The 25,000-nt window shown below is 34.9% G+C and overlaps 1 protein-coding gene across 2 annotated transcripts in view; it reads left to right on the forward strand.

Moving 5' to 3' along the window:
- Window positions 1–25,000, forward strand: part of LOC145256250 (protein-glucosylgalactosylhydroxylysine glucosidase-like) — a 170,258-nt gene that overhangs the window by 25,175 nt on the left and 120,083 nt on the right. Inside the window, exon 1 of one of the 2 annotated variants that reach the window (XM_080114904.1) lies at window positions 5,672–5,810. The exons of the other annotated variant lie outside the window; for it this stretch is intronic. Coding sequence (XP_079971030.1) covers window positions 5,809–5,810 — 2 coding nt within the window. The 5' untranslated portion in view covers window positions 5,672–5,808. Of the gene's footprint in view, window positions 1–5,671; window positions 5,811–25,000 lie in introns of those variants that run through there. 2 annotated transcript variants of the gene reach the window in all.

The following is a 25,000-nucleotide window of genomic DNA, read 5'->3' on the forward strand; positions in this document are numbered from 1 at the left end:
TATGTATATAAATAAACATATATACATATAACACACACACTCACACACATACACACACACACACACACACACACATATATATATATATATATATATATATATATATATATATATATATATATAGTAAGTTATAAAATGTATATGGCGATTAAGCTACACTGGATATTCCGCGTTTCATCCACTCTAGGATTCTTCAGGCTTATGCGCGAATTCTGTGGTTGTTTTTCGTTTTTATATGCGCATCTTCTATTGGGATTTTAGTTAGCCAATCAGCTTTCTAGTATCCACCGCTCCCTTCCTATCAGCCAATGAGTATGCATTTATCGGACAAAGGCCTATTTGACCTCTGGTTGTCCTGTTCCTTTGTGTGTGCTCTATTTAGCCTGGATATTTAGCTTCTTGATCTGTTTTAAATCTAGGTTAGTGTTTTTTGTTATTAATGTTAGTTTATATAAATATATATATGTGTACACACATATATATATGCACATATATATACATATATATATATGCATATATTTAAAACAGATCAAGAAACTAAATATCCAGGCTAAATAGAAGACACACAATGGAACAGGTCAACCAGAGGTCAAATAGGCCTTTGTCCGATAAATGCATGCTCATTGGCTGATAGGAAGGGCGCGGTGGATACTAGAAAGCTGATTGGCTAACTAAAATTTGAATAGAAGATGCGCATATAAAAACGAAAAACAACCACAGCATTCGCGCATAAGCCTGAAGAATCCTAGAGTGGATGAAACACGGAATATTCAGTGTAGCTTAATCGCCATATACATTTTATAATTTATTAACTAGCTCTACCTACGTATTGAGCACTTTTGAAGTAAATACTTAAAGTTTACGCATAAATCCATACTTTCGTATATTAATTTATGTGAGTAAATGAAGTAGTTATATATATATATATATATATATATATATATATATATATATATATATATATATATAGAAAGAGAGAGAGAGAGAGAGAGAGAGAGAGAGAGAGAGAGAGCGAAAGATAGCGATTATACTGAGGAAGACCGAGGGTATAATCGAAACTATGTTCTTGTAAAAAACGTTTTTAAGTTTTGTTGATAATAATATTTTGTATTCTTGTACGTCAACAATGGTGAATGCTCTGATGAACTGCAAGCACTTGTGTCCCCACGACGTGAACACCCTCGACAGACCCGACAAGCTGCAAGGTCCCACCCCCACACTGTAGAGATCCCTAGATGTAAAAGATCTTTCTACTCCAGTAGTTTCTTCCCCAGAACTGCTAGACTTTGGAATTCCATTCCAGGTCACTGCTTCCCCAACTGTACTGACATGCATAAGTTCAAGTGCAACGTGAACCAACATCTTGCTGCCCAAATCCCTACATAGATGTTTCCCCTGGTAGTAGCCCTCTATACCAAAGTGGCAATGTGCCTTGTTTGGGGTGAAAATGTAATAATATATATATATATATATATATATATATATATATATATATATATATATATATATATATATATATATTCCCCAAACCTCTGTCTTTGATGGAGGGGAGGCGAAATATTAATATTTCTCATACGTTATATATCCCGTCTTTTTTAAATAATGGTACGATTATGAATATCTTCAGTATCAAATAGTCCTTATTCACTGTGAAATTTACTTTATGTATGAAAACCAAAGAGGGGAGAAATAACATATGAGAACTATTTGGAATCAAGTCTCCCCTTGCTGTTATTTCATATCATTTGAAACAATAGCAGCAAGCTTTAAGCTAAGGCTGGAGCATGGGTCTTTCTCAGTTATGGTATGTGGTGTAATTTGGAGTGATGGTCACTCAGTGCTGGTGGAGTGCGAATAAATCATCAATAAATATGTTTCAATATAACGTGAAGGACTCCGACCAATATTCTCACGTGATAAAATGAAACAAGTTAACTCTCTATTTATGGAAGACCGAACTCTTTGTCACTTTGTTTGGGCAACACAACATTAGTTGTGCCACAATGGGATTAATCAACTTCCATGGTCAAGTCAGTCCTCGGATATGAACCCAATTAAAAACATTTGGGACATACAAGGCATCAGTAAATAAAATAAACTTTTTTGTCTGTGAATTTTGCTTTTATTTATTAATTTTGTTTGGGATACTTTCCATCTTCCGAATAACCGTCTTCACTTCTGACAGAAAAAAATGTTGCATACACAGCAGAATTCCGGAATACGATGGCCCTAGGATACGGTCTTTTCAGGTTATGATGTGGAAAACGATGTGTTATTGCCCCTGGTTACGAGTTTTGCCCCGCCTTACGGTGTTATTTATAAAGTTATTTGATTGTGTGTGTGTGTGTGTGTGTGTGTGTGTGTGTGTGTGTGTGTGTGTGTGTGTGTGTGTGTGTGTGTGTGTGTGTGTGTGTGACATACCGTACTGTATTTTGTTACAAATTTTTATTCCCGTATCCCGGAGTTCTTAATATATGTATATATATATATATATAACCGAAGTTAAACAACGTTGAGCCTGGCCAGTACCAGATGGGTGACCATTTGGGAAGATTAGGCGCTATATGAACCGCGCCGAATCGTAGAAATTTCCAGGTTGGTATCTGGGGTCGCATTAATTTACTGGAGGAGATGCACCTCTAGTCTTCCTTAAGACATGTATTTAGGAAAAGAAAAATCTGATGTAAAAACCTGCAGTCTACTGTATACTTTGTCTTGTGGTAGTCATCTGCACCGACAAAGGTTAGCAGTAATACCCAAAAGAGTGGTTTGTTCTACACAGAGTCTTCACCACTATAAACAAACATTAAAATCAACAAGTTCGTGGACACCGTTAACAAAGTCCGTCCAATACGAACTACGCAAGACATTTTAGAACGTTACTGCTTTTCCGTATTAGACATGCGTAGTTTGCATTAGACGGACTTCGTTAACAGTGTCCACGAACTTGCTGATTTTAATACTCGAATTTTCATCGACTCTATATATTTTAACTTATCGCCGTTTACTGTATATTTTAGTTTTTACTTTTAATTCTCATTTTCGCTCCTTCGCACTTTTATTTCAACACCTGTGATGATTCATGGACGAATCGAAAGCGCTCGTGACAGCAACAATTATGGAACTTTATTTAATATTATCCTTATATATTTAGATAGATAGATAAATTATATATATATAGATAGATAGATATAATTATTTATATATATATACACACACACACACACACATATATAGATAGATAGATAGATAGATAGATAGATAGAAGTAGAGCATATATATATGTCCTCATATGATTGAGATTGTCGGACTGACTTCCTCATCTTGGTTGTTATCGTGTGTGTGTGTGTGTGTGTGTGTGTGTGTGTGTGTGTGTGTGTGTGTGTGTGTGTGTGTGTGTGTGTCCTCCTTATATATATGAGGACAGACTGAAGGAAATGCTATTCCGAACTTATATGTAACAGGCAAACTTTGATTTTTGACCGCCGTTCCGTTGATCTGTTCATGTTTATATATTTATGTTTATTTATTTTCTCTATTTTTATCTTTATTTATTTTTTTAAGGGTAGATTTTGAAACCTTTCGAATAAAAAGCTGTTAAACGTATAAACACACGTTGAGTTTAAAAGCAGCGTGTATGATAAAGCGAAAATTAAACAAACCTTGACGATAATAAACTTGACGGCTTGTTTCTGGAAAAATATTTAGTGGGAATGTCGCAAAACTCTGTGTGTGTGTGTGTGTGTGTGTGTGTGTGTGTGTGTGTGTGTGTGTGTGTGTGTGTGTGTGTGTGTGTGTGTGTGTCCTACTAATATTGCCAGTATATGTTTACAACTTTACCAACCACTCTTCACACGTAGATAAGACTTGATATTGAAAAAGGGTCTACTTTAGTAAGAACGGGAATCTTGATGAGTCAGCAATTTATTGGGGTAAACTTTAAAAGCAAGAATAAATTCAATAAAATAGACAGCGTCCACTTCATCATGGCGGCCATATTTGAAATTCTAAATTGCGAAGCGGTGTTAAACCCTTAACTATTTTAGGCTGCGAAACATTTTGTAAATTTTTCTTGTATAATTAATTAAAAAAAAAAAAAACAGCTTGAATAAATTGTTCTTCGTGATATTTGCATATTGATTTTCAAGAAGTACATTTTGTTAATTAACAATTACTTGTTAATATTTATTTAATAAATGTATTTCATTAAAAACTAGCCTAGGTGCCCGGCGTTGCCCGGGTGTTTAGATGTGTGTGAGCAAAAAAAAAAAGTGGTAGCAGGCAGGTTTGAACCCGTACCGCGAAGCGGAAAAGAACATGAAAAATAATGACGTGACGTATTTGCTGTTACGCCCATCGCCAAACCGGAAGTGGTGGAAGTTTAAATTAAGGCTAGTCAATCGAAAAGCGGCGATGACTTTCGAAAATATTGGCGAAAAAAAGCGACCCTCCCCCTGTTGAAAGGTGCCCAGTTAAGGCTGAAGGAATTAATGTTTTTAGCCAATTTTTTCGATATTTGTCGTCCGAAGGGGCGCGCATCAAAACAATATCAATCTCGTAAAAATCTGTCGCTTCTGTCGAAAATTTTGGGCAGACATATATGCATACATACATACATACATACATACATACATACATACATACATGCATACATACATACATACATTTAAACAGACTGGTGAGATATATATAAAATATAATTACAACGTTGGTATCTGTTCACTGTCTGATGATAAAAATTATTTTAACTTAATAACTGTCTGTTATGTTGTAATATAATTATATTTGGTTAATAATTATTACTTAATAATTAATAATTAATAAATAAAATATGTATAAATAATTATAATATTTACATTATTTTTTAAAAAGTCAATCATAGAAAAAATATTGGTTTAATTATTTTTTCGGACACTGAAAAAATAATTTCGAAAAAGTATATTGATTTTATTAGTTGTTAGTAATCAAAAGAATTGTTGAAAAAGCTTTGTGAAGAGCGCGTAAGTTAGAAGGGGAGGTAATTCATTTTCAAAAAACGTTTAAAAAAAAAAAAGAAAGATCTAACTGAGTTATTTCCGTTGTGTTTACTTATTGCAGGGCTCGCAAGAAATGCGAATGCGCGATGCAGTGAACCGTGATTTACAATTACGTCCGCACAAATCGGTCGCATACCCAAATTACAACTAAATAATAATTGATTGTTTATTTACCAAGTCCATATACCGACCAATTGGGATAAAACCCAACAAGCAATTTAATCAATGTAGTTTTTTTTTCCACGTGACATTAGAATGTTCATGACAAGAGCGAATTTTAAGCAAAACAAGTCTGAAACCAAACCAATTAGAATTTAAAAAAAAAAAAACGACAATAGCAGAGTTTAAATTCCAACTTTTTTATGTATTATTTCATCGATATTTCTATTTCACGACTTACGTACACGCGCACAAAATTATACATTAAATTTAATTTGTTTTTTATATTGTATTTAGACATTCAGTAGGTAAGGTTTATGTTTTTGTCATCGGCAAGATGATTACCATAAAAAGAACTACGATTTAAACGTGTTTTTTTTTTAGTCTTCTTTTAATGCGTATTTAAGCTACGAATTCTAATATAATAGCCGTTATGATCTTAGTTATGATATAATGGAGCTTTTTATGGCGAACAACAACAAAAAAAGCTTTAGTTTAGTAGTATAAAGATGTAGTATTCGACATTCGTAACAGTATACGTACATGTATGCGCGTGTGTACTAGGATCGATAAGAATCTATATACTGTGGATTTTCCGTACGTGATTTGCTGAATGTGAGTTTGCGCCTTATAATTTCTTGTCATTTATTCTGTTTACCAATTTATATATATATATATATATATATATATATATATATATATATATATGTGTGTGTGTGTGTGTGTGTGTGTGTGTGTGTGTTAGTATGTCTATTTATACACACATGCTCTGTTCATTCATCGAGCACTCTTTAATAATCACAGAAGTCTTAGTTGCTATATATCATGGAAACTAAAACTGTGCAAATATTATATATATATATATGTGTGTGTGTGTGTGTGTGTGTGTGTGTGTGTGTGTGTGTGTGTGTGTGTGTGTGTGTGTGTGTGTGTCTCGGCAGTGGAGTGGAAAGTATATCTTATTTTTCTTTTGTTAATGTTATTGGAATTTTTTCCTTTTTTCCTTGTGCACATTTTTGTGAATTTTCCCATGGATTTCTGCCTTTGGGTTGACCGTCTTCTTCCGGTTGCGGGATTTTGGGATTTTGCTTGTGCGGATGGAAATTCAGTTAACTTTCTTGAGGTTGCATATTTGGATTTTACCGTCACTGGATTATTTATCTTCCACCAAACCATCCATTCATGTATAATCACCTTTTTCTTCGCCATGTTCCCTCTACTTCACTTTTTTTTGTTTTCAAGTGGGATCTTTGACTTGCTTGTTGTTTCGTCAAATACTTTTGCATGCAAAATCCGATCTTGCATTTTGCTAATTCCTACCCTCTGATGAAAAGGAAAGTATTTCTTCGAAACTCCGCGAAAGGACTATCCACTTATCTAGAGTTTCCTTTTCAGATTAAATATGTTTTTAACTCATTTCAAAGTGTTTTTTAACATGTTTTATTAACTGTTTGCTCGTATATATATATATATATATATATATATATATATATATATATATATATATATATATATATATATATATATTTAAAGTGATGGTTGTGTTGTTCCAACGAGAGAAAGAAATGTATATTTAAAAGAGTGTAGCTATCAACAATTATTTCAGCCTTTTATCATATTTTTATTTTAAAATATTTTTATAACGCGTTTCAAGCTTTGTTTCGCTCTCTTCAGATATGTTTGTAAAAAGTTTTCTGTTTTTTTTATGAGAGTATGAAATGTTATTTTTACATCTAAATGTGTTTTTCAGAGTGATGTGGTCTCAGAAATTCTGTTCCCAATAGTAAGTTTTGGTAGTGTCCAGTCAGAGTTAAGTTCAAAAGGGGGGCTTTTGGTCCATTTGGTGAAGGCTTTTATGTTTTCTTATGACTTTCTTTTTTGATGTATAGCACTCACTCGCACACAATCACACACACACATACACATACATACATGTACATATACATATACACATGCATACGCACGCAGATATATACACATATACACACACGCATATACACAGAAATATATGTAGGCGCATACATATGTACATACCCACCTATACACACACGTACTCACACACATCCACCCACTAACATATCACACATATATTGGTTAATTTTTTTGTCTTTCCCAATCAAAACACACAGGCATACATGTACTTAATCATTCAAACACAAGTACACGCACACACACACAAATAAGATGGAGAATAGGTAAGAGGTGATACACACGCACACACAATCACACACATACATATACATGCACACACATATATATACATACATGTATGCACATACACACTCACATACATACACATACGTATGCAGGCACACACATATACATACACACACACGCATATATATAGAGACATATTCAGGGGCTCACACATATGCATACATTCATATACAAACATACACAACGATTACATTTACCCACCCATATATATGCATACATATACACACACACACATACAGATGCGTATACATTCACCCACCCATATATATATATATATGGACACACGCACCCACCATCACACACACACATACATATTCATACACCCATACCTCACATATATATTGGTTGAAGTTTTCTTTCTTTCCTAATCCAAGCACATATGCATACATGCATTCAGTTACCCAAACATAACTGCACGCACACACACAAACAAGATGGAGGATAGATAACAGATGATATATATACACACACACGCACACACAATCACACACATACACGCATACATACACATACACACGTATATATGCACACACATATGTGTGTACATACACATACACATACACACGTATAATTTCTAATTGTTTGTTTAGTTTAGGGAAATGGTATTATACTGGATATGGATGTGCGCGCCCGTGAAAGTGTGCGCGTGCTTTATTGTGCTTGTTTTGTTTCGTGTGTGAGGGTGCACATTTACCTAAGTATGCATGCGTGTAAGTATATTTTGTGTTTTGCCTATTTATGTGTATAATTATTGAGAGATGTTTAAAGCGGGGTTGAACTTTGCTATGAAGTTTTTTCTTGTGTTAGTAAGTAGAAGTAGTTGTCAGTTTGGAAGATGAGCATTATCTCGAATTTGCCTCCACTGCATGTGTGCATATGCTATGATACATGCAGGTGTCTATTTTCCGCGATTTTGATGTTGGATCGGTGTAGGGCTACTCTATTACTAAGGTTTTTTTGTGGCGCATATGTAGGATTTATCGCATGCTGCACATTTTATTATATAGACCACGTTTTTTGAGGTGCAGTCTAGTTTTTTTTTATTTTGAATGTTTGTATGGGGGTTCGTGAATGTGTATGTGTTTCCCTCTAATAATATGTTGCAGACTCTACATCGTTGTTTGTTGCATTTTGTGACTCCTTTTGTTGTGTCTTGATTGAGTTTGGATGAAGTAAGAATGCGTTTTAGGTTTTTGGGTTGACGTTTGCTTTTTATTATTTTTGTTGTTTTAAGGAAGGTGTTTAGTTTTGGTTAAGTAGGACGAAAGTTTTCGTTATCTCTGTGGGTTGTTTTTTGTTGTGTGTGGAGACGTATGTTAGGATTTGTTCTTTGTTTCGTTCTTTAGGGGTTCTCAAATCTTCTACTGGTATATTTATCGCAAGTTGAATCCCTTTGTCTATAAGTTGTGGTGGGTATTTTCTTTTTCTTAGATTTATTCGTAGTTCCTTGAGTCGGATTGTCCGAAGGTTTTTGTCCGTGATTATGGTGCAGATTCTACGTGCTAAGGTGTAGAGAATGGCTTTTATGCAACTTTTAAGGTGGTGACTTTTAAAGTGTAGGTATTGTTGGGTGTCTGTAGGTTTGCGGTAAATGTCTGTGATAATGTTATTGTCTTTAATCTTTATCATTATATCTAGGAAGGGTAATTCTGTAGAGCTTTGTTCTATGGTGAATTTAATTTTTAGGTGTAGGTTCTGGAGTATGGTGTGTAAGTCTGTGATGTCCTTCCATATGCGTTTCCACAGGATGAAGCAATCATCAAGGTATCTTTTCCAGGATTCTATAAACAGTTTTTTAGGGCTGTGGCCAAATTTTTGTTCTATCTTTTCATATAAGGTTTCTTCGAGGTAGGCTAATGTAAGGGTTGCGTAAGTCGGTGCCATTTTCGTTCTCATTGCTGTACCTAGTGTTTGTATGTAGTTGCCATTGTTGAATTCGAAGGAATTATTATTTAGGATTATGTCTATACTATCGATAATGAATTGCTTTGTGAATCTAGGATGTAGTGTTTGTGCGTGTTTGTTGATCCAAAATGTTATTGCTTCTTTTCCTAATTCATGGGGTATATTACTATATAAACTGCTAACGTCAAATGTAACTGACAGTGTCCCGTTTTCTACTGTATGTGGTAAGATAGTAAGAAAGTGGATGTCGTCCCTTATGTAGCTCTTAACTTGATCTGTGAAAGGTTGTAATAAGATGTCTATTAAGTTGCTAAGTCTGCTTATCGGACAGGCTGGTCCTGCTACAATGGGTCTAAATGTAAGGTAACTAGGGTTTGGGGCGCTAATATATTCTGAGTTTTGTGTATCGATGGCAAGTTTTATTACGTCAAATTTGTGTATTTTGGGCAGTCCGTAGAAGTTGTTGGTCTTTGTAATGAAATTTGTGAGGAAGTCCTTTTCTTTCTTTTTTAATATTTTGTTGTGTGTTGTACAAAGTTTTGTGATTTTTGAGATGATGGTGTTATCTATGTTGGTACTAATGGGTTTATAGTAGTTCTGTAATTTTTGTTTCATAATAAGTTTTGTCCATGATTACTACGGCACTGCCTTTGTCTGCTTCATTTTTATTATGTCATTATTATTACGAATCTTTTCGAGTGCTTGGTTTTGATGTAATAAAACTTGTATATATATATTTAAAAAAATAAAGACAATGGATTATTAGATAAAACATTTAGATCTATAAAAAGGATCAACAAAGATTAGCAATATTGTTTCAAAACTGGGAACACAATTTTAGTTATATCGATGGTGAAATAATTGATACGGTTTCTAGATCAATAAAATAGCTTAACAAAAATTAGCAATATGAATTCATCAACAAAAAAAACTACAAAAAAAAACAATATTAGTAATTAAAGAATGGGAATTAATTGATACTGTTGAAAAATCCTAGCTAATTAAATAATACTCTTCTTCTTTAAATCAAAAAAAAAAACAAGGTGAACCCCCACTTTCATTGAAGTAAAACGTACATGGAGCTAAAGAATATATTTATTAATAGAATGCTTATTAATGGGATATGTATTATTATTATTATTGTTATTATTATTATTATTATTATTATTATTATTATTATTATTATTATTATTATTATTATTATTATTATTATTATTATTATTTAAGAGCTTAATTCCCGAATTGATATTTTTGTATTAAAGCCACGCATAACCTCAAAAAATTATTATTGGATAGCAATCGTAGGTTAAATCTTTGCTAATAAAATCCGTATCATGGTTAAGCTATGCATTAAAAACATATTTTGAATAGGTTAACCTAGTTTTAATTGGATTTGTTTAATTAATAAATAAATCATAAATGTATATTAGCAATTTACCAAACTTAGAAACCTGCATAAACATTAAAATATCGAACAGCTTGAGTTACTTCCTTTCCAATGTTATATTAGGAGTTTGGTAACTTATAATTCAACTAAACCATTAAAATTTCAAACGTACAGAGTCACCTCCCTTTCTACATCTAAAATATCCGATAATCGTAAATCTTAATAGGAAGGAACGAAATAAAAAAATTAAAATTAAAAATAAACTGAGATACTTAATTTTAAATGAAGAATGAGAATGAACTAAGTACAAAGTAATGTTAAACTTCCTTTCCTTGTTGAATAAGTTTTAAACAAAACTTTTTTTAATCACATAAATAGGTTAGCCGATATTTTTGTAAATAAACAAAGCAAATTTCAGATACGAAACTAACATAGAATCGCGACAATATAACTTAGTTATTAGTCCGGATTAGAAGAAATAATTTAAATTAAATAAAGAAATAAAGAAATTTAATTTAAGAAATCAATGAATAGTATTCATAAAACATATAAAATGGGCATAGGTAATTAGTGGTAACATTGTATGATAATTTGTGTGAAAAGTTTTTTAAATGGAGATACGAAAATAGGTAAATATATAAATCTTTAAAAAATACTTTGCAAAGATGAGATATAGGTAAAATATTTTCGCTTGTTTTCTTTTCCTTATAAGGAAAATGGTTTCCATAATGTTTTATTGTTAAAGTGTTTTTTTTATTCAATAAGTCTGAAGAAAAGCTGTTCTTGTGAAAACTTTCAAACGACATAATGTTTGAATTTGTCCGAATAGCCTTAAAACAATTGTAACTAACGACGGAATACACTATTTGTTGCTATCAATCCATTCTTTGATGTCTGGGTTTTTGTAAAAACAATATATATATATATATATATATATATATATATATATATATATATATATATATATATAATTTATATGCTTTCAAATGTTCCAATAACTGTTATTTGTACCAATTGAACAGATTCCACATCATATTAAATTACAAGAGTATACGTGGATTTGTTTTATTTGCATCGTGAACTGCGGGCAACAATAGACTACGTAAGAAAACATCTTGAAGCAATTCTGTAAATAAATGCCACATGCGAGGTCAGGTATTATTTTCCTCGCCATCTGTAAAAGATTAAACATCGTACCTAAGGGCTTTGGACTCGAATTTATTTTCAACGTAAAACAAATACTTCATATGAATACAAAGCAGAACGTGTAATACACATAGCCTCTATCAAACTAAAAAAAAAAAAGAGAAAGAAATATACATATATATATATATTAAACACAACCTACGAGGGACATTCACAAAATTAATGCCTCCTATTTTTTTATATTCCGACCGAATGAATCAGAGGGAATTGCATTGTTATGACTGAACTTATGCATTCATGGCATCAAAGTTTCATCTCTCTGTTGCAGATACTAACGGTGTGATACTGTACGTAATCGGCTCCAGTCTAGGGCGTACGTCAAAAGCAGAGATGCGGCATTGAATTCCTGGCAAAAGTGCATTGAGAATAGTTGTTATTATATAGAAGACTAAACAAATGGTCGCTCTTTTTAATAGTACCACTCCCGTCTTCGTAGCTCTTCAACAATTTGAGTTTTAAAAATGCGAGGCTTTACTTTGGAACAATCTTCGTATGACAAAGCGCGTTTTGGGCCCCCATGCACAGCCACCGTTCATCGTTGGCAAAGGTGCATAAAGAATGGTGGTGACTATGTAGCAAAATAAATTCGGCAGCACAAAAGGTCGCTCGTTTTACTTTTACCACTACCGTCTTCGTAGCTCTATCTTTTTGAGTCAAAAAATAGGAGGCCTTACTTTTGAAACGACCCTCGTACTTATAAATTCCGACAGCAAAGCAAAACAGTATCTCCAAAATGCCTTCTTAACATCGCTGTTTTTCTTGTTGTTTTTGTTGTTTGTTTCTATTTATTTGCCTCACCACGAGGGCAGAGTTCGACACAAGGTCGGTTTTTAATGCATGAAAGGCCAGCTCCCAAAAAGGGGCACTCTAGATAGGAACAAAAATAAAAAAGTTTCTCAGTCAAGAAGGATTTCTCCTCCACTGACCGAGGACAGAAAAGGAAAAGTGCAGTATCAGAACAGATACTACACTTTGCTGCTTGTAGTTGTTGTTTGTTTGTTATCAGTATTTTACTGATATAATCTTCAAGTTCTAATATTGATAAATTTCTCTCTCGTGCGTCCGCCGGTTCTCGAAGATCCCGCCATTACAATAAGTCACTGCACTGATATGATTACGCCAGTCAAGGTCGCTCGCGATTTGCGTGTCTCGAATCAGATGAGACTTAAACCCAATTAACTATTTTGTTCGTTGTTTTATTATTTTTGTTGCAATATTTATTACATCTTAAGAGAGTATGACTACAAAGATTCGAACAATTTCATTTATAACAACGGGTTGATAAGAAACGAACTAACCAGATGCCAGTATCGCTTTCGAAAATATACTGAATCTCTTTGAATTCTTATTCATCGCTTTCCGTCTTGACACGAGGAAGCGTCGACGTTCTGCTGACCCTGACTGGATTATTGCAACAAGACTCCATTCCAGGACGTATTTTGCTCATAGATAGAGGATTACATCAGAAGTGCGATATTTACTGGAACGGTACAATGATCCAAACATTTTCCGGCGACCTTGTCAACGGATTTGATGTATGTGCTCCATTTCAGATCAGAGGTGAAGGTCAAACTCATAAGCTTGTCAAAACATGGGGCTTCCCTAAGACGAGTGGTTGATTATAATTGAGGCCAGATGAAAGTCAGAGCGTGGGTGGCCGAGCGAGAGAATCTTGGTTTTAGATGAATTAAAATTAGCCAGCCACCTGTTTGCTCAAGATCAGAAAAGATTACGATATAAATTTATATCCGAGGGTGTTTCTAAGGATATGCGTTGTCCTTTTTATATAACAACTATTTGTATTTCGCTGCCGCTTGTTCTTCCAGGAATTGTATCAAAATATTTCTTACGATATTTTTATGAGGTCAGTTGCTCCAAAAACAATCGGGGTAATCAACCCTCATCTCCATTTATTTGCGGTTTAAATTTCTAACGACTATGTTCGTTGGGAAAGCAAAAAAAAAACAGTTTTCACTATTCAGCAACAACATCCAATGTGAATACACCTGAAAATGGTCGGGGGTTACATCGGCCAAAACGTTGTGGAAAAATAACCAAGATGGGAATAATAGGTCAAATAATACAAAAAATACTTATCAATCCTTATCTAACGATCTTCTTTTATTCAGTAGGGGTTAGCTTATCGCTAATTGTCTGAAGCACCTCAACCGGAAAATAATGGCGAGGCTGCTCATGCATTTTTGTAGATTAGCATACCCTTATTCTAGTGCACTTGCCCTTAACGTAACATCTGGCCTTGTGACTGACTTTCTAAAAATACGTCATCAAACTTCATTTCGTTCATTTTAGTACTCCAATAGTGTTCTCCATCTTTCGACTGACAATCATTCAATTTCATTATCGCTTATTTACGAATGATTTGAAAATAGTCGGAGGTTACATCGGCCGAAACGTTGGTTGTAAAAAAAAAAAACACCAAGACGAGAATAATAGTCTAAATAATACAAAACATACTTATCAATCCTCATCTCAAAAATATACATTCATCAAATCAGAGACCGTATTGTTTTAAAAGCATTCTTAATCGTTTAGTATTTTGTTAAGCTTTCCCGTCCGGCGCTATTCAGGTCATGGTACAGCCCTTTCACGTTTGTTTCTAATAACAATGTTTACCTTGATGGTTTTTTTCTTATATGTATTTGCCCGCCTGTCCGTCTTTATCATAAAACGTTCTCACTTTTTCATTTGATGTGCTCGGTAAAGGTTCACGCTCCCAGATGCGTTCGTACGAGGTGCTTTCAGTCTTTTTTCGTATGGGCACTTTTTTTATTGCTGGTACACACATAAAACTCTAGTCCTCTTAGAACTGCACGCCTGTGGAACTCTGTTCCGCTTGCCTGTTTCCCTCCCGACTTCAACCTGGATGTCTTCAAGTCCAACACAAACAAATTCCTGATGAACCGCCCCCCCTAAGTAATGACACCTTACAAATTCTCCAATACTATTGCTACACTATCCCTTTGATTACTGTACACACAATAACCCTTATCCCTGAGTGGCCACTGGGCCTTGATAAGTGGTGAACTCCATGTAAAAAAAAATATATATGGTAATGCACTTGTACTGTTCCAACAATTTCTGGAAGGCCTCATGGGGAAGTCCTCTTGTGTGAGTGTGTCAATGATACCCGTCACAGTCTCTTTCATTTCCTTAATTGTCTCATCACGACAGCCTCCAAGTTTTTCCTTGAGCTTAGGGAATAACCAAAAGTCACAGGAAGCAATGTCCGGACTATAGACAACGTCTTTTTTTCTGATTTTCTCTGAGTACTTTTGGGACAAACTTCGCACAAATCTTTCGCATCTTCAGTCCCTCACGAATAATTGCGTGTACAGTTCCCGCACTGATATCAAAGCACTTTTTTATTATTACATTTTAACCCAAATAAAGCACAGTGCAATTTTGATGTAAAGGGCTACTATCAGAAACATAAGTTGCAGGGATACCATGTAGGGATTTGAGCAGCAAGATATCTGCTCACATTACACTTAAACTTCCGCATGTCAATCCAGTTAGGGAAGCAGGAACCCGGAAGGGAATTCCAGAGTCTAGGAGATCTGATGAAGAAACTGTTAAAGTAGAAGGCTTTCTTACATCTAGGGATCTCCACTGTGTAGGGGTGGGACTTTGCTGCTTGTTAGGGCTATCGGGATTGTTTACGTCGTGGGGGTACAAGGGCTTGTAGTTCGTCAAAGCATCCACCACTAAAATACTTGTAAAATAGGCAGAGGGATGCAACAGAGGGTGAAGCTTAGATGACAGTTCAGGACTTATCAGATTGCCGACTCTCTTTTGAACCTTGTCCAGGAGTGAGAGGCCATTAGCATATGCACCAGCCCAAATGTGAGATCAATACCCCAATGGACGAATAGTGACCTATAGAATAGGGGTACAGGATACTTTCAGATGTAAGTAACTTTCTAACACGGTAGAGAGAGCCCACTTTCTTCGCAGCAGCCTTGGCAATGCTCTCGATGTATCTGTTCCAAATTATATTCCCTGTGATCGTTAAGCCGGGGAGTTTGAAAAAAAATACTTTCAGGTAAGCCATAGTTATTGGTGGTTGAGAAGGTTTCTTGTAATTATTGAAGGAAACAAGCTTAGTCTTGGCAGTATTAAATGTGACCATCTATTTTTGTCCCTATTCAACTACAGATTGGAGGTCTTCCTCTAGTGTTTCTGTCATTGCCTTAGGTATGTGTTATTTCGTTTTCCCTTCTTGCCTGTTATACAGCGTGGTGTCATCAGAAAATATACTCATACTGTCCTTATCTATGATTTTTTTTTTTTATTTGGACGATCAAATCTGGTGTTTTGACTTCCTTACTCCTCCCACACCTTTCATCATTTTTCACAGACTCATTCCTTTGCCACTCAAAAACTGATGCTAGGTTCATGCAAAATGGTTCAAAAGCAGTCTGAAGCATTCCATACATTTCGGTCGTAGTTTTTCTAAGTTTAAAACAGAATTGTATTGCATATCTATCTTCTAAACTCACGTCCAAATTGATTTTTTTAATTCACCACCTGTGACAATCAGGCTTTAGTAGGATGTATTCCAATTACCAATGTAGCTGTTCATTTGATATTGAAATCATGAAAATTGGTCAGTCATCTCATAAGATGTATAGCAATAACATACTGAATTGGCAAGAGTCTACGACAATTTTAAATGCCTGTACAAAAATGTATGGAAATTTATTGAAGGCACCTCCTATCTCCTCACTGATCTTCCAATGGGTGTATTCACATATTTTGTTGTGGTGAACACATTACCGGTTACATACAGTTTATATACAGGCACAAATGCAATCTTTAAATCTCTATTATTATATATAAGGAAATGTGTCCATGTGTGTGTGTGTGTGTGTGTGTGTGTGTGTGTGTGTGTGTGTGTGTGTGTGTGCGTGTGTGGGTGTGTGTGTGTGCGTTCTTTCCCTATGGACTCCTAAACGGATTTTTTTTAATTTCATGCAAATGCACTTTATGTATCTGTCAGTGTTCTAAAGTAGGTTTTATATCGGAATGTCTTCGATAAGTATCGAATCAATAAAATCTGGTGAAAGAAGGAACGTGTGATTTTGACTAAAGTTAACGCAATATAATGTATAGTATCGCAAATGTATTTTTACTGCACAAACAGAAAGGCTTGACATATAAAATCAACAGTAACTTATTAGATATGACAGGGGCACGTTTGAAATAAATGTTTATACTTAAAGCGCAATTGAACCATGATACTTGACTTTTTCATTTTAAACTTTAATTTAAGCCATTATATATAAAAATAATTTTATAAAATCAACAGTAGATTCTCTACAGTTCAATGTAGACTGCAATGTATTATGGACTAAATCATTGCGGTGAACATTCTTTTCGTTTAGCTATGCAAATTGCATATTTAATCTAGCTAACATACTCGATAGATCGTTACCGTAGAGCCCCAAGCTGTTGCACGTCTGCCAATAGGATTTGGCATCCAGACATAAAGTTTTTCGCGTGTATGTACAACTGTTGTATTGTTACCATAAAAGGGGTACTGTGTGTGTGTGATCGTCTAAATGTTGCTGTCTATTTGTAATATATTCATATCTAATTGTTCATATGCTTTTGTGTGTGTGTGTGTGTGTCGTACATGTATTTAGAACATACCTTCTTCGTGCGTCGTTGATCTTATCTACCTGGAATTCATCTCGTTCTCCAAGACGATGAATGATTTTACAGTTTTTTTTATTCATCTTCGATGTCGATCGCAGAAGAATGGAAAGTGAATGTCTTTGCTTGAATATGTCTTATTTTCATACGCCAGTGAAGGGGAGGGACGACTTGTTAATCCGTCTGTTCTTCTCTACGTCCAAACCCAAACCCACTGACTCCAGCTAACCTGATCACGTAACTCATACGCAGATCCGATCAGCTGACCCTCACTTCCGGTAAAACGTGTCTACAATATGATTTAACATATTTCTTTCTTATTTTCGATCTATTTCCTAACACAACTGTAACACTAAAGAGAGGCCACATCAGACCTGTAGGGTTGATGTGACGTTTCTGTTGGTTAAAAGTAAGTTTTTGTTCCCGGACGATGATCGGGTTGAAGGAATAAAAATTATTATTAATTTTTTTTTTTGTGAATAAATTCTGAGCTAAGTCTGTTGCTGAAATGGCGGCGGCAAGAGTGCCTTTGTGGCGAGAGGTTAAATCACATTCTAGACTTCAAAAGCGAAAAAGAATGCATAAAATATTTTAGCCAAAATACACAGGCGTTTGATCTCCAAGGGCCGAAATCATAGTGGTACAGTAGCCGGAGGGGTGGGGATTTCACACCCGCAATTGGCAAAACTATGAGCCAAGGTTGATCTGTGAGTTTTGACAAATTGAAAAAAAGTCGGGTTGTTTTTTATCTAAAAGAAACACACGCAGTGACTCGGCATTATGTTTAGAACAAAGAATAGGAAAAAAAAATGAATTGTCCGAAATTTCAAAACAATAAAATAACGTATCGAGAATTGTCATTTGGTGAATCAGGTCGAATGAAAATTGAAGTTAGGAAATATTTTTGCTCGGATGGGAAAATGTGTTGTCCGATACGTTCAAAGCGACAAATGCATTCTTGGTCTTTTGACGTAAACAAAATGTCTGATATAATAGAATGGCCGACAACCAGAACTTAATTCAAAGATAAACTAAAATTGCTTTGAATTATCAAAGCGAAAAGTGAGATCAATAGATAATTTTAAAACAAATAAAATCGCGTGATTTGCTTTAAGTCAAAGGAAAAAATAATTTTCCTGGATATGGGGAAATTCCATTAGTAAGCCAGGGAGGAGTTAATTAATACAACGTGTAAGTTGGGCGTTAATTAAGGGAGGAGTCAATCTAATTTTGGAAATGGACCAATGAAAAAAGGCCCCGTCGAATTATAATCAAGCAATTTGATTGGTCGATGACGAACATGGGTGTCGTCATCATTCCATAATTGTATTATAAAAGAAATGAAAAATCAGAGATTAAGTAGTAAGACAGTGAGAACAGTAAAAGAACAGAAGAAGAGAGAGCCCGGAATCAGAGTCTCGGCAGAATCACCTATCTCTCTCTCCCCCTCGCTTGTTGCCTGATAACTCAACGCTTATAACGTGTCGATCACTTAATGAGAATTACGCAAAGTCCGCGATACCGACCAGGTATTTCAACAACAGAAGCTCAGTTGTAGAACTAACTGCTTGCTTGAATTAATTGTCAACTATATGTATATGCTGTAAATACTTCTTTTATGAATTTCCGAAATATATATTATATTAACCAACCTCCGGAGTTTTGTTGCTGATGTGCGTTGATCCCTATATATGTACATTCTTTATTTGCCATTCGTAACACCGTATCCGTCAACGAACACCCAGGATAACTAGACGATCCACGGATAACAGGCCTTGAGGACCGAGCATCCGAGAAGAATCCCCAACGCCTTAATGAAGAAGTCACTGGGTGACGCGACGTACTAACGGTTGGCAGACCTGGTTGCCCAGTCGACATATCATAACTGTACCGACCAGGGTGCAGATCATAACTGGGCCGCGATCAGGGGTCAAGGGCGTGTAAGCACACGTTGCAAGGTCACACAACTACGGACATTTACTTCCACTTTGTGATTGTTTTTGTAAATACCAATGCGTGACTACTTATCAAAGTGCAAATGCCACTGGAGGATAAGGGTTAATTCGTTTGTCAGGTGAACGGCTGCATAACACTATTTAAGAATGGTAACAATTATTTCTTTTATTCAGTAGTGTAAGTTAATCGCTAATCGTCTGAAGCACCTCTACCGGGGAATACTGGCGAGGCCGCTCAAGCATTTTTGTAGGCCAGTATACGCTGATCATAGTGCACTTGTCTTTAACGTAACACCTGACCTTGTGACTGACCTCCTGAAAATACGTCATCAAACTTGATTTTATTAATTTTCGTACTCCTATAGTGTTCTTCATCTTTCGAGTGACAATCATTCAATTTCATCATCCCTTATTTACGAGTGGCATTGGCCTTTATAAGAACAGATGTATTTTTTTTTTTAAAGGTGGGGGGGACTTGTTATGTTTGGGTTTGAATTCATCTATTTTTCATCGTTTTATCGGTTCGCTTTAAATAGTCTGCTGATGTTTTTATGGTGTTTACATCTTCTTTCAGTCTGCGACGGTAAACGTCCGTTTGATTATGAAAGTTTATGCTTTTAAGGGTCAGCGAGGTCATTTTCAGGGTCATCAAGTGCGTTTATTTTTCTAGTTTTAAACCTTAAGTCCTTTTTTCTCTTCTTTTTTTCTATATTAGTATCGGTTATTAACCTAAACTAGAATGCCCGTCCCAAGACAAGTAAATTTATTTTTACTCCCGGGCAAAACAGTTTTAGGACACTTTTATGACCTCTTACAAAAATTAAAATCAAATATATTTTCTATAAACATTAGGTTTAGAAATCTTCCTCTTACTTCGATCAAATTCCATTCTTTTGGTTTTAGGGTACTTGTATACTTATTGTGTCATCCTAAAATAATAATGTTATTATTTTAAAAAAACATTCAAAACATGAGGAGGAGAAGATGTGTTGTAACTATTCTGCACTTTCACCTAACAATTTAATAAAAATAAAGATACCGTAAAACTTGAATTTAACTTTAAAATACTATTTAAAAAAAAATAGCTCAGTACAATAACTGCATAAGTGCCGATATTAGAAAATGTCTCAAATCTAAAACGTCTCTTTTTACTATGAAGTCACCACTTATCAAGGCCCAAAAGCCACTCAAGGATAAGAGTTAATGAATGTAACTTGGTACTGTAATAATCGTTAATGGTGTTAGTTGGGTCTCGAAAGATGCCTCCGTTCAGTCTCGAAAGACAAAGGGTACCACGTGTAGGGGCAGCTGCACATGTGGCAAGGGTTGCGCAATCTTCACCACACCTCTCCTGAATCGGAATTGTTCGAGTTCAGTGGCAAGGAGAAGTCCAGGACGACTGAAAACAATACTGAGATAAATGGAGAGCACATACAATACCTGGAAATCTCAAATGGTCACCCATCTGGTACTGGCCATGCTCATCATTGCTTAACTTCGGTGATCTGGCGGGAACCGGTGTGCCAAACGTGATTATGCCGTGTTCTATAAGTTGGGTACAATATGATTATTTAAGGGGACGGTTCAACAAGAATTTGTTTACATTAATATTGAAGGCTACCATACGCTAGTCGGTCGGAAAGGGGTCTAATGGAACTTTTCCACAGGAGGGTAGTTCTAGGAACGAAGCTGTAGGCACAGTGGGGTCAAACTGTCTTAAGAAGAAATCGAAATTCGTGGAATATTGGTTTCTTATGACTATGGATCAAATCTAATGCAGATCGATTTGAATTTTTAAATGGGAGGTTGTATCCATATTATGTTCCCTGAAGTCATTTAAAGCATTCCAAAGAAACTGAATTATTATTAGCTACTTACATAAAGCGTCTTCATTCCTTGACTCAAGCAATTTCCATAAAATAAACCTCGCTTGCAAAGTTTCGTGGTCAATTTATTTTACTAGAAAAGCAAAGGTATCAATATAAAAATTTTAAAAAACCTTGCTCATCTATGATTTTCCGACGACATCATTATGTGACGTGGCTGTTATATTTAAACAAAGGAAAGAAAGAAAAAAAGAAAACTCCGGATCGGCATTATTTTTCTTTTTTTAACAAAAGTCTTTACCATACGTTACCCTCCCGTTTCGACGCCCGGTGTACACTTTTCTTTTTCCTCCGACCGCACGCCAGCCATAGCCGGCCCATTCTCGTCGTCAACTTTGCACGTCCATTTTTTCCAACGCGCACTTTGCTTCTACCCGAGAACATGGTGTATTTTTCTCTCCCCCTCCTTTTTTGCTCGCGCACACTTCCTAATTTGCATATGCACGTTTTTGGGCTGCTGCTGCTGCTAATCTCTTCACAAGCCAGCAATGCCTCGCTACTGCTGGAATTTTTCCACGTGTGGACTATGTTACAATTATATAATAATAGAACAGATTTTACCAAATGATAACCATATGACTGTCTTAAAATGCTCATTGTTATGTTTTAAAAAAATTCTTCGATGAAAGACCGAGTCTCAATAAAAGATGAAGATGTCAAAGATAGTGAGAAGGGATGCTGCTATTATGCTTGCCATTCAAGCGGCGGATTCTGTTCGGATGGACAGTCTTTTCCAAAATAGAAAACATGCTGAAGAGTGGAAAGCCGATTGAACATATAACAAGAATTAATGAATACAGTTCCAAACTAACAAAGGAAATAAAGAAATAAAAATCCGGGTCGCCATTTTTTTCTTTATTAACAAAAGTCTTTATTACACGTTACTCTTTCGTCTCGGCATCACTCGAAAGGTCTCTTGATGACCCTGAAAATGACCTCGCTGACCCTTAAAAGCATAAACTTTCATAATCAAACGGACGTTTACCGTCGCAGACTGAAAGAAAATGTAAACACCATAAAATACTTCAGAACGTGCCGATAAAACGATAAAATATATATGAATTCAAACTCAAACATAGCAAGTCTCTTGCCACTTATGATGAAAGCTTTGTGAAGAACCAACCACACTTTTGGCGCAACTGTTAATCTTAGTCGGTGCAATGGCTGCCACAAGATAGAGCAGACAATAGACTTCCGGTTTTACTTCATAGTTTTCCTTCTCGATGCATGGCTTACGAAGAGTAAGAGTGTATCTCTCCCAGTGTGTATATATATATATATATATATATATATATATATATATATATATATATATATATGCAAAAGTCTAATATATATATATATATATATATATATATGTGTGTGTGTGTATGCAAAAGGCTAATCTATATGTGTGTGTTCGTGTGTGTGTGCATATGTAAAAGTCTAATATATATATAGTGTTTCTTTTTCAGATTAAATAGGTTTTTAACTCTTTTTAAACATGTTTACTTAACTATTTGCTCTTATATATATATATATATATATATATATATATATATATATATATATATTAGACATTAAGAGGAGATTATAGATAGATATATAAATACCCGTTCACACACACTTTTCACGATAAAGCTAGAATCCAGAATTAGATAGAATTGAGAAATTGCATCGACACGGACAACTAGAAACCCAAAGTGGGTTTCGATGTACTGCATCTCATCAGTGACGTGCTCCGACAGAGGCGCGAACCCAGGTCGTCGTACTCATGGAGTGTGCAATCCTGACACCTAACCATATGGGCCACGGCGCAATCTATTGGCTATGCCTCGATTTGTTTTTTTAATTCTTATATTTTTATCCAGTTCTACATTTTACGATGTGACAAGCAACGCGTCCTATACAACCAAGATAGTTACTGCTAGTATGCAGGCGGTAGATATCACATCTACAAACATGTGTTCGCGCCTATGTCGGGGCACGTCACTGATGAGATGCAGCACATCAAAACCCACTTTGGGTCTGGCGTTGTCCGTTGTCGATGCAATTGCTCGATTCTATCTAAATCTGGGTTCTAGCTTTATCGTGAAAAGTGTATGTGAATGGGTATATATATATATATATATATATATATATATATATATATATATATATATATATATGTGTGTGTGTGTGTGTGTGTGTGTGTGTGTGTGTGTGTGTGTGTGTGTGTGTGTGTGTGTGTGTGTTAGGGTAGGTCGATTTTCAACTTTTTGAGGAAAATATAAAATGTCGGAGCAGAGAAATTTGCGCACACATATGGAGAGTACAAATATAAAAAAATAGGTTTCTAACATCAGCCGTTAGATAATCATTTGACTTTAAAGATTTTGAGACACGGAAAAGTCCTTATCTTTTGAAGATTTATATGAAATTATTTAGTATTTTACAGTTTAATCATTATAAGTAGTGTGTTTATTTATGTAAATAAACTATATAATGACCGATATGCTAAAAATTCAAAAAAATATAATTGCTCCCCCCGAAATATTTTTCAAATGCCACATTTTATTTTATTGCATTATAATTGTAACAGATAACAAAAATAATCGATTCTTTTTTTACTGTTAATGAAAAAAAATGTTTTAATTCTGTTTGGAGAAAAGGGTTTTATTTAAACTAAAACCAATTGTTTACCTTCCTCTAAAAAATTGTCTATGCTTGTATAAAACACAAAATTGCCAAGTACGTAGTAAAGCTATTTTTTCTAACATACTGTTAAAATTCTCCCTATAATACCCCTGTCGAAGCGAAAAAATGGCCTCATTTCATGGCATAAAACTTTACCAATTGTATGTCTATACCTTGCTTCAAGTCTATAGACTGATTGTTAGGCTTCGGATGTTAATTTTATGGCCCTTTCGACACTTTGTGAATGTGCAGGCAAATCAGGTAACTCTGGCTTTCTGCCGCTCATCATTAATTTCTGAAGTTCATGAACTAATAATTCTTCAGTCAATGCTGGCTCTGATACTCCACTTTAAGAAAGGTTTATCAAATGTGACCAATGTAAAATTTATTGTTGAAAAAATTTTTTAACGCTTTTTCGCTGGTTCCACGCTCCTGAAAAAGTAAAGAGAAATCAAATTATTTTATTGACTTGAACAAATGAACACAACTTTTATTTATTTATTTTATCAAAATACTAATTTAAAATAGACGATTAAATCGACGTAAACAATTTGATCAGTTTTATATAAATAAATGTTTACTTACTTATATAGTTACAATTCTTTTTATAGCCTCTTCTCTCGTTTCTATTTCATCCCATTTTAACATTGAAAAACTAAATATTTTACGGAAAAATGGCAAAAACATTAAGTCGAAGATTTCTTAAAGCAATTTCCTGAATCTCTGGAGACTATCATTTGGCAGGTCACACGAATAAGATGAAATGTCAAATAATTTGTCAAGAACATTTTTGGCAAATGTGATAAAATGACTTAAATACAGAAAAGTTTAGACGAAGTCGTAAGTAACCCCTCTTAGTCTCTTTTCGAAAAAGAAAGTGAAACAACTGTAAACCAGACATTTGTGGTAATGTTTTTT

The sequence above is a fragment of the Euprymna scolopes genome, chromosome 32, assembly GCF_053919585.1.
Source record: "Euprymna scolopes isolate OS-2025 chromosome 32, ASM5391958v1, whole genome shotgun sequence".
Taxonomy (NCBI): domain Eukaryota; kingdom Metazoa; phylum Mollusca; class Cephalopoda; order Sepiida; family Sepiolidae; genus Euprymna; species Euprymna scolopes.